Source organism: Drosophila guanche, unplaced genomic scaffold (genome assembly GCF_900245975.1).
Source record: "Drosophila guanche unplaced genomic scaffold, DGUA_6, whole genome shotgun sequence".
NCBI lineage: Eukaryota > Metazoa > Arthropoda > Insecta > Diptera > Drosophilidae > Drosophila > Drosophila guanche.
Genome location: NW_022995749.1, coordinates 6,907,722 through 6,918,782, shown reverse-complemented (window position 1 = coordinate 6,918,782; position 11,061 = coordinate 6,907,722). Strand labels below are relative to the sequence as shown.

Sequence of the window (11,061 nt, the reverse complement as noted above, 5' to 3'; positions counted from 1 at the left end):
TTAGCGTGGAGGCTCGACGCAGAAAAGCTTCTACATCCGCCCGATACAGTTCAAAGGGCACATGTTGGGCGGCAGGAGCGGGGCCTGGGATGAATTCATTTCTGATGTATTTATACAAGCGAAACGTCCGAACAAATTTAAAAAAAGGAGCTCCCAGAGGTCTTCGACTTTGCGTTTGTTTTTTTGGGCACACAATCCTATTAGGTGTTTTTCTTACGATTTCAGAAGAACGATTATTTTCTATTTCCCTTACAGCCCATTGATATTTATGATCCAATAAGAATTTCGAAATAAAGATGAATATCATAATTGACGCCACATTCGAAAAATTCGACGAATACCAAGGGTATTCAAGGTGCGACGTGCAACCACATTCTTTCCCTGCAATACATGTGTATCGATAGTGCAATCGATTGGTTTTTCAGCCGCATGCGATACGCCTAATCGTGGCTTGCGCATATCTATCATATCTTCTGAACCTGTGCACAGTTTTTTGTTTTTATTTAATTAAACTATAATTTAAGAGTGTTTATTGACTAAGTTGTGCTCAACAGGTTTGTTTAAATTGCCTTTAACGTTAACGTATCAGTGTTCAAATCTCAAACATCTTCAAAGCTCTGATGGGGCTGTTAATTAATGTTGGAAAGATTCTTAATTAAGGTGTGGTTTGGATGTTTGACTAAGCGCAGCTTTACTCATCATGGGCGGGGGGCTCTTCTGAGCAACTCTTTCAGAGGCATCACCCCCAAGCCAAGCTGTGGACTAAACGCTTTTGCACTTGCAAACTTGTATTTTAATCAGTTCAACTAATTATTAATCTTAACACAAACATGCATAAGTTGATTCAATGAAAGCCTACGACCACACCTATCACATGCACACACCCACACACACACAGACACGTAATTGACGGACCTATGATCGGGGAATTTGTTTATATTTCGTTGTTTGTTTACGCCACTAGCGGTGAAAATAAATTAAATTTTAATTTTTCATTCTTCTGCTTATAGCCTCAGACGAATCTCGAACGAAAATGTGCCACTAGTCTGGAGCGAAACGACACCTGAAGTAGTTCCCACATTCGACTCTTGATCTAAACCGAGTCAGTATGTCACTGAAAGGCGGCCTTTTGGCCGGCTTGTTTCTGCTATTACTTGTCCTGGCAACGGCACAGTTGCCTGGAGACCTCCCGAACGGCCAGCTGGAGCAAGGACAGCCCATGCAGCCGAAGCCATATCAGCCCAGCTACAGCAAGGACTACTCGCCGCGCTACAATCCGCTGTACACGGGGCAGCAACAGAATCCGGACACCACGCAGTACGATAATCCCTTGCTGGACAAGCAGAACCCAAACAGCTACAACACGTACTACGATGGCAATCGGCAGATAGGCGCCGGTGTTGGTGGCATCGGTGGCAACGGAGGCCTTGGAGCCAGTAACATAGGCGGACCTGGGAGCAGTCTGGGTGGTGGCGGCTTGGGAGGACTGGGTCCCCAATACGATCCCTTCAATCGAAACAGTGTTGGTGCTGGAGGAGTCAGCTATCGGGACATGTACAGCGACGAGGACAACTTTTGTCCAGAGCATTGGGTGTCATTTAGGCAGACTTGTTACCGCTTCATACGCTCGCCAAAGCGCAACTGGGCGGAGGCGAAGAAGATTTGCAAGGCCTACAATGCGGATCTGCTGAACGTGGACAATCTGGAGAAGCATGCGTTCATCCTCAAGAATCTGATATTGCAGAACCATCGGCAGAATCGCTTCTTCATCTCCGCACGCCAGACGGGTCCCCAGAATTGGGTCAATGACGACAACACTCAGCTGGTGCAGATCGAGGACTCATTTGCCTTTGACGAGGAGCAGCCCTGGGAGAACGAAGATCTGCACGACAACAGATTTCTGGTGCAGAACGATCTAAACAATCGCAATCGCAATCTGAATCAGAACAATCCCAATCAGTTCTACAATGCAGTGCCCGGCAATGTTAATCAACGAAACCAAAATAATCTGCGTGGCTTCATTGGTGAGTAAACAAGAGAGGGAGTCTGCCTAAGCTCTTACTTACGAATTCATTTACGAACTACTCGCAGGTCCCAACCAGCCTTATGGCGACTACGGCTATGCGCGTGACCGCGTTGTCTATGCCTACTCAAAGAAGCGGGACAGGTGGATGTTTATGCCCGCCTACGAGATCGAATTGAATCTTTTCATCTGCGAGTCTCGTGTGCTGTACACTCCGGACAATGTCAACATTAAGCTGGACGATAAGCGGCCCTATCACTATGGCCTGGACATAAGGGACATGGAGCGCATACCCCGTGGTCCGTACTTTGTCAAACAGCCGAACGACACCACCTTCGACGTGAATAAGAATCGTCTGATCAACGATGTGACACTGAGCTGCCTGGCCGGTGGCTTCCCCACACCGTCCTACTACTGGTACCGCGAGGTGTATGTGAATGACACGCTGGAGTACCAGAAGATTGATCCCCTGGCGCAGGATCGCTACACGATATCGGGTGGCAATCTAATCATATACGAGCCCAAGCAGGCCCTCGACCAGGGAGCCTACCACTGCGTGGCCGAGAACAAGTTCGGCCGCATCCGCTCGGAGAGTGCGCACCTGAACTTTGGCTTCATCATGGAGTTCAATCTAAAGCGTTCAGCAGAGACCAGCGAGATGAACTGGGGAAAGTCGATATTCTGCGATCCACCGCAGCATTACCCAGAAATTCGCTACTACTGGGCCCGCGACTATTTCCCGAACTTTGTGGAGGAGGACCAGCGGGTGTTTGTCTCCCGCGACGGAGCCCTCTACTTCTCGTTCATCGAGACAGTGGACAGGGCCAACTATTCGTGCACTGTGCAGACTCTGGTCTCGGACACGGGTCGCAATGGGCCCTTCTTCCCGCTGCGCGTGACGCCAAACAGCAACTATCAGGCTCTGATATTTGCCAACACCTTCCCAAAGGTCTTCCCGGAAGCACCAGTGGCCGGCAGTGAGATCCGGCTGGAGTGCGTGGCCTTCGGCTATCCCATTCCCTCATACAATTGGACACGCAAGGGCCTGCCACTGCAGCGCAATGCGTACACGGCCAACTACGGGCGCGTGCTGATCATTCAGAATGCAACGACCAACGACAATGGCGAGTACAGCTGCACCATAAGCAATCCGCGCAAGACGCTGGAGAAGAGCATCTACATAAACATTCAGATGCGCCCCGAATTCACCATCCCGCTAAAGGACATGATCAAGGACTACAACAGCGATGTGACCTTCATTTGCGAGGCGTTTGCCATTCCCGATGCCAACTACACTTGGTACAAAAACGCCGAGCGTCTCGATCCGCTGACCATCAATCGGGATCGCTATGTGATCCAGGACAATGTGTTGACCATCAAGTTTCTGGAGCGGGAGAAGGACGAAGGCATGTACCAGTGCGGTGCACAGAACCAGCTGAAGACCTCCTTCTCCTCGGCCCAGCTGCGAGTACTATCCATGAAGCCATCCTTCAAGAAGCATCCACTCGAGTCCGAGATCTATGCCGTTTACAATGGCAACACAACGATCGTCTGCGACCCCGAGGCAGCTCCGCGGCCCAAGTTCCAGTGGAAAAAGGACGGACAGCTGTTGGGCTCGGGCGGACATCGTCGCATCTTGCCCAGCGGCACATTGATTATATCACCCACCTCTCGCGACGATGAGGGCATGTACACGTGCAGTGCCTCAAACCAGGCTGGCACAGACGAGTCCCATGCACGCGTCATTGTGCTACGTAAGCTCAAAGCTCTACTCAACTCTCCTCGACTCTAGCCAGCAAATTTGTTTTCTATTTACAGAGGAAATACGCTTCATTCAGACACCGCCCCAGCGCATCGTCACCAAGGAGCACGATCTGATCTACCTTCACTGCGAGGCCGCTTATGATGAGCTGCTGGACATTGCCTACGTCTGGAAGCACAACGGGGAGACTCTAAAGAATAATCATGACGGCACTGAGCGCATTGTAAGACCTCATTGATCAGTATTGAAAGCAGAACTAGCATTAACCGCATTATCCACAGATTGTTGACTGGAACAGGTTGACGGTGCACAACACCACCATGCGGGACGCCGGCGACTATGAGTGCGTCGTCAAGTCGGCCGTCAATGAGATCAGCAGCAAGACCAGCGTGGTCATCGAGGGAGCACCCGGCGCCCCAGGCGGCGTTCAAGTGATTCAGATTAGCAAGACGAAAGCGATCATCGAGTGGGTGGACGGAGCCAACAATGGCCGGCCCATCCGGTACTACAACATCCTGGGTCGCACCAACTGGAACCGCACCTGGGTGAATGTGTCGACACATGTGCAGGCCCGTGAAGTCGATCGCTACACATCGCGGCAGCAGGCCGAGGTGGTAAACCTGACTCCGTGGTCTGCCTACGAGTTCAGTGTTACGGCTGTCAACGACCTGGGCATAGGTACGCCCTCGGCGCCCTCGCCCATCTACAGCACGTACGAAGATAAGCCCTACATAGCACCCAGGAGAGTGGGAGGCGGCGGTGGCAAGATCGGTGACTTGACCATCACCTGGGATCCGCTGCTGCCAGAGGAGCAGCACAGCCACGGCATACGCTACAAAGTATTTTGGAAATTGAAGGGCGCCCTTGAGTGGGCTTCAGATGAGATAAAGAAACAGAATATGGGCGTGGCCGTGGTCAACATTCCGCTAAACAACTACTACACCGAATACGAGGTCAAGGTGCAGGCCATCAACAGCATTGGCAAGGGGCCAGAGAGCGAGGTCGCCATTATTCATTCAGCAGAGGACATGCCCCAAGTGGCGCCGCAGAAGCCGTTCGCTCTGGCCTTCAATTCGACCTGTTTCAATGTCACCTGGCAGCCCATTGACATGTCTCGTGAGAGTATCCGCGGCAAGCTAATTGGTCATCGGGTAAGATTCGAAAGGGACTAGGAGTCGAGCTGAATTTATTTATTATACATTTATTATATTATAGTTGAAGTACTGGAAGACGACGCACCAGGAGGAAGATTCCGTGTACTATCTGTCACGCACGACAAGAAATTGGGCGCTAATTGTCGGTCTGCAACCGGACACCTATTACTTTGTCAAAGTGATGGCCTACAATGCTGCAGGCGAGGGACCCGAGAGCGAACGATTCGAAGGTTGTCTCAAGCGAGAACTAGCAAGAGATTTCGTTACTTAATTGTGCCTTTCATTCCAGAACGCACATATCGCAAGGCGCCACAGAAGCCGCCATCATCGGTGCATGTTTATGGCATTAATCCGTCCACCGTGCGAGTTGTATGGCGATATGTATCACCCTCGCAGGACGAGGAGCCGATTGAAGGCTACAAGGTAAGGCGAGCTAATCCCAGCTAATGGACTCTTTGAATTAACTTCTTGTTCCTCCTAGGTTCGCATTTGGGAAACGGATCAGAACATGATCACTGCCAACAACACAATCGTGCAAGTGGGACAGAAGCTGGAGTCGTACATCAACACCCTCACGCCGGGCAAGAGCTACAACATGCGCGTGCTTGCCTTCAGCAACGGAGGCGACGGTCGGATGTCCAGCCCCACGCTGCGCTTCCAAATGGGCAAGACCACGCGCAATGCCGCAATTAGGCGCCATGGCCATAACATTAATACGGCGCTGATCATGAGCGTATTGCTCGTTATCACAACCTTCTTTTACACAAATCACTAAATGTAGGACAAATCAGGAAGCTGATAAGCTTATTAGGCAGTAAGAAACGAAGAGCCGTCCAGGACTAGACAAAGCGCAAAGCTGAATAGATTACACAAACAAACCCAAGAGTCTCGTTTAGAAGATAAAAGGTCAACCAAGCATTCCGTATTTTCTTGAATACCCAAACGTAACGATTTCGAATTGATCACATATATGCACAAACATCAAAACACATATGCATACATATGGTAGCAAGTTAAGAAAGTGACCTTATATAAGATTAAGTAGCCCAAAATGGGACAAAAGCAAACCTTTTACAAATAATTTTTGAACGTATTTTTGGATCTAGCAACGAAGCAATTTTATAAGTGTAAGCAGAAATCAGGTTTCTGATTTTTTATTATTTGTGTCCAATATTTTGTGCTGTTTTTATACCAACAAACTTCATGTAAATGCATTTCCGTCCAATTTTCTTTAAAAAAAAAAACACATTAAAATGTTTTTATTTATTTGAACTTGAGCAACTTTCTGGTTTTATTTATCGGTCATATCGATGACCCCAGTCGATATTTTTTCGGCAAGGGTACTCGTATTTCCATGCAATTCCATCGATGATTATAAGTATTTAGGTGGTATAGTATAGTTAAGGCTGGTAACCAACTTTTGGTTGATATACGATTAGAGCAGCCTCTTCCTGAACAAATCTTGCATCATCATTTTTCTTTTAAGTGCTTCCTTTTTTATCATCTTGACTGGATATCCTCCATTTACTTAAACAGCATTTATATCCCGCGTGTACAAAAAATTCAAAAAACCGTATCCAGCAGTGCAATGGACTCACCCCGTAATTTAAGCTACTCTGTATTGGCAGAAACTGTTCCGACTTGAAATTTTTAATGTTGAAAAAGTCGTTTGGGTTAGCGCCACAAATTGGACAACCTTGAGTGGATTTATTCCCTGTCAATGCGTTCAGAACTTTTCCATCTATTGCAGTTAATTATGGACGGAACTTAACGTAGACGGCTTTCCCACTTCTCAAAATAATTTAACAAAACCGTAAGCTCATGATATTGTCCTTTAACTCCGCATTATCTTTTTTAATTGCGTCCCGCTGCTTGAATCAACAGTTTCACGTTGCGTGCCTATATACCGCTAAATCTGCAGATTATTTATGAGAAATATGGCAACGAAGGCCACCCAACGGTTCTCAATTTGTTAGCATTTTGTAAGATAGTATCAGAATCAAGCCATTTTGCATGCCCAATTTCAAATCGATTTAACTTCCTTTGGCAATTATTCCATTTCTTTAATATTTCGTAGCAAATAATTATACTGTTTGCCGATAACATGGCCTCTTCGGACAAGCGACTTTCAAAATACTCATAATTGCGCCCTCTTTTGCTCTTTTCTGAGTCTCTCCGCTCCACGCAGCAAACAGCTGTGAATTTGCAATTGTTGTTGAAGAAATGCAAAAATGTTTTTATAACGCACATGCAAAGGCTGGACAGTTGGAAACACAAACAAACAACTCGCACAAAGCGCACGCCCACTGGAAGAGAAACCTCTAGAAGATCACATTAACATGGCAAAGGCGAACGGTTGGTGCGGAGTAGAAGTGCAGGGAAATGGTTCCTCAAAATATACGCGCACCACTGAATTGCGGCGAGTCGAGGATAACGACATCTACAAGCTGGCTACAATTTTGGATGTGAATGCCTGCTGGCGAAAGCTTATGTCCATCATACCCAAGGTGGACGTGCAGGCCTGCAGCGCAGCCGGTGCGGTGAAGGTTAGTGCCAACGGCGGGCGCAAGTACACAGCTCAAGACATAAGCCTGATTGACGGTGTGGCGGAGAGGTTGCCTCCCGATCAAAGCATATCGCAGGTAATGATTGATGAGTGGAAAACGTCGGGGAAGCTAAACGAGCGTCCCACTGTCGGAGTGCTACTGCAGCTTCTAGTTGAAGCAGAACTTTACAGTGCCGCTGATTTCGTGGCGCTAAATTTTCTGAACGGTAAGGCTGAAATTATTTGCTTCATTCGTATATGAAAGGTTCACGTATCCCTGCTTTATTGAAGAACCCAAACCAGAGCGCCCTACTGATGGCCCTGCAGCGCATTTCAGCCTGGAGCTGGGCGACGATATGGACGTGGACACAGAGGTGACAGATCCCAGCTATCTGCCCAACACGGCGGCATTGAATGCGGCTGGCCAGGGTAGTATGGGATTCAACTTGGATTACTTTGACAAGCACATGGTGCGGCGCGACAAGAGTTTGCCGCAACCATCTGCGAGTGTTCCTCCCACAGCGCCACCTCGCTCCTCTCGACATCAGAAGACCAGCCAGACTGCCAGCCCAAACGCGTCGACAGGCGCCACATCTGCGACTGCGACTGCAACCACAACCACACCCAATATACCCAACATACCCAATCTAACAATCCTCAATCCCAGCGAACAAATACAGGAGACAGCGCAGCCAGAGCAACCTCCTCCACAAAATATTCCCAATCTGTCTATACTCATCAACAACTCAGAAGCATCAATGACAACGGCGTCCACTGCGCTGGAGAAGACCAGCAATGGAAGCAGCGCTACCGATCCACCCAATATCCCAATAATCACCCTTTTAATTGATAACCCCGCCGAGATAAGCGGCCCTGTCGCTGCGGATGCTGCATCTGTCAATTCCACCACCACGCCGACAACGCCAAGCCTCAGTAATTTGCCAATGATAAGTGCTTTAAATTTGAACGCTGAGAATGGCGAAGGCTCCCATCACGACAGCTGTAGCACAAGCAGTTTGAGTAACGACGAAGATGATGACGAGGAAGACGAAGAGGGGGACTACGCAGATGCATCCCTGCCAAACCTCAGCAATTCCGAGCAGCAGAATTCCAACAACGACTCCAGTCTGACGACGGTCACTGGTACAAGCGGTGATAATAGCTTTGAACTAACCAACGACTCCAGCTCAGCTTCGAACGATGACTACGCCAGCAACATTCCGAACTTGAGTGAATTGCAGCAGTAGATGCACACATAAATATGTAAATGAAACGTTTTCACCATACTTACTTAGTTTACAGACAACAAGCCAGACATTCCATTCAGTTAACCATATTAGCTTAAGTCTATACAATGTTCATGTACGAGCATTTATACATTATACGTTATACGTTGTGTTAGCCGATGTCGGCGTGCAAATGTGGGCCTAGTTATATGATGCTTACACCTATAAGGTCCAAGTAGAGTCTAAGATTCACGGCAAACGTGTATGTAATGTGTGTTTGTATGTAGGTTTGTTGTCCATTTCGCGGCTACTGAGACAGTTCCACGACGGGTGCGGTGCGTTATTATCAAGCATTTCCATTTCTTCAACCACTATGTCTATGTAACCTAACAACAAATTCACCACAAATTTGTATATTTTACGAAAGTACGAATTATTTAAAAAAACCAAATATAAAAAGAAACACAACATGGGCTAGTATCTCTTCAGAAGCACAATCGTTGACCACTCACTGCTCGTACAGGTAGCTATGGCCTTCAGAATGTCTAATTGGAGATAGCCAAAAATGTATAAATATGTTAAAGACTAGGCGTCAAACAAGAGGGACGGGCGGGAAGACAGACATGGATGCTATGATGAAACCTCTTCATAAAGAAATAGAGAGGGAACATTGTGAGACGCTGCCATTGCCGAGACAGGCAGTTACCTACGTCTACACGAATCTAATATACCCTTGCACTCTGTGAGTACCGGGTATATAACTTCTTGAACTTTAAACCTTTTAGTGCAGTTAAAGTGAAAGTTATATCGGTGCGATTTTGTGTGCGTCAGGAGGAAGGATCTACAAGATGAGTATTATTTTTCGAAGTTCAACTCAATTTGGCAACCAATGTAAATAAAGGGGGTCTAAGTGGGTTAAGTTCATTCACTCACTCATGTGTTATGGTATAAATATCGGTATATAATGTAGTATATTTCATTAATTTGGTATAATAGGAATATTTCCGGGGGTCAGACCGTACACTTTTATTTATTTACAATTTTACAGAAAACTTACAGTAAATCCGTAAATCCAATCAAGTTTCCTATTTTAAGTTATTCCGGTAGAGTTGGGAATCCAGCAATATTATTCGAAACATGGACGAATCAGAACTGCTCTTCAATCTGTTCTATTTTTTGCTATGTATGGTCATAATATATCCGCCGGAGGAATTTCAGCGGCTTGGCTTCACCATCGAACAGTTGTTCTCAAGGTTTCTTGGAGTGGAATCAATGGACTTCGTAGGATACCACTTGAGGCGCACCTCCCTAAATCTATTTGTGCACTCGTGCCTGCCGTTTGCATACTTTCTAATCCATAGGCTGAAGTTCTCCGTTTTTGCCACGCAAGAGCCTCTCGAAGACTCTGAGCTTGACCCAGATTTTCCAATGCCCCAGGAAGCTGTGGCGTTCAAGACCCTCACGTGGAAGACGGCCCAGCGGTTCAGCATTCTGGCCGTGCTCGCAGTGCCCGCCCTGATATTCAACTGGCACCAGCAAAATTGGCGACGGCATCCAATAAACAAAGCCCTTGCCAAATACTCAAACACGCCGAGGAGCTATAGTGTCGTAGCCAGCGACATTAGCACCGAGTTTCGTCGGCCGGAAGTTTATAAAAAGAAACTCAACTCCATCAGTACTGTGATAGCAACGGAGAACTGGATCATAAAGACTACCATGTACAATGTTCACTTTGCGCATCAAACCAACACGGCTCTCAGTGTGGCCAAGGTCCAGCCTGCTTTGCTTTTTCCCGATATCGATTATTAATCTTCTTTTCTTACAGGCGGAGACCTACAATATAACACATCAGGATCAGAATGACACATTGCAGATGATCAGCATTATAGTGCGGCCCATGCGGCAAGGCGTCGCAGATTTTCACATTCGAATCAATGCATTGGAATTCAGAAATTTGGAGGATCGACTGAGGCGTCCCATCGCCATACCTTCCAACATACAGTTCCATCGCAACGTCATCGACCGCTTTGTGGATGTGTTCAAGGCCCAAGTGGCGCTCAATCCAGTCTTCCAAGCGGAGCCCACGACGGAAAAGTGCTTCGCCTGCATGCTGATCGATCCGAACATTAAAATCAACAAGCAATGCGCAGATGTGGACCGCAATGGCGTTCCCCTGACGAACGAGGCCTCCTGCTCCAACTGCTACTGTCGCCCAATGTGGTGTGTGGAGTGCCTAGCCCGGTGGTTTGCCGCCCGCCAAACGGACGTCGATCGCGCCATTTGGCTGGAACAAAAGTGCACGTGCCCGATGTGCCGAGCGAAGTTCTGCGTGCTCGATGTGAGCTACATCA

At 47.6% G+C, this 11,061-nt stretch overlaps 2 protein-coding genes across 3 annotated transcripts; both read left to right on the top strand.

Annotated features, from left to right (window-relative positions):
* Nucleotides 1-440: 440 nt before the first annotated feature.
* LOC117585722 (contactin) lies at nt 441-6,167 on the top strand. Of its 2 annotated transcripts, none has more exons than XM_034275358.1 (8): nt 441-554; nt 1,011-2,024; nt 2,092-3,777; nt 3,842-4,008; nt 4,067-4,936; nt 5,001-5,169; nt 5,229-5,362; nt 5,421-6,167. In XM_034275358.1, exons 2-8 carry the CDS (start codon nt 1,109-1,111, stop codon nt 5,712-5,714), a joined length of 4,236 nt encoding a protein of 1,411 aa, XP_034131249.1. In that variant the 5' UTR covers nt 441-554; nt 1,011-1,108; the 3' UTR covers nt 5,715-6,167. The 2 variants fall into 2 exon arrangements, with proteins under 2 accessions (XP_034131249.1, XP_034131251.1); XM_034275360.1 differs by having other exon boundaries at nt 465-554; nt 1,017-2,024.
* A 940-nt stretch (nt 6,168-7,107) lies between these two features.
* Nucleotides 7,108-9,162, top strand: LOC117585723 (protein Tube). Its single transcript, XM_034275361.1, has 2 exons — nt 7,108-7,711; nt 7,776-9,162. Exons 1-2 carry the CDS (start codon nt 7,279-7,281, stop codon nt 8,729-8,731), a joined length of 1,389 nt encoding a protein of 462 aa, XP_034131252.1. The 5' UTR covers nt 7,108-7,278; the 3' UTR covers nt 8,732-9,162.
* Nucleotides 9,163-11,061: the final 1,899 nt, after the last annotated feature.

Bases quoted from the DNA above. Each gene is read 5' to 3' on its own strand.
- LOC117585722 (XM_034275358.1), top strand. From the start codon at position 1,109: ATGTCACTGAAAGGCGGCCTTTTGGCCGGCTTGTTTCTGCTATTACTT. The intron at 4,937-5,000 runs GTAAGATTCGAA...ATTATATTATAG, and splicing joins GCAAGCTAATTGGTCATCGG to TTGAAGTACTGGAAGACGAC. The intron at 5,363-5,420 runs GTAAGGCGAGCT...TGTTCCTCCTAG, and splicing joins AGCCGATTGAAGGCTACAAG to GTTCGCATTTGGGAAACGGA.
- LOC117585723 (XM_034275361.1), top strand. From the start codon at position 7,279: ATGGCAAAGGCGAACGGTTGGTGCGGAGTAGAAGTGCAGGGAAATGGT. The intron at 7,712-7,775 runs GTAAGGCTGAAA...GCTTTATTGAAG, and splicing joins GGCGCTAAATTTTCTGAACG to AACCCAAACCAGAGCGCCCT.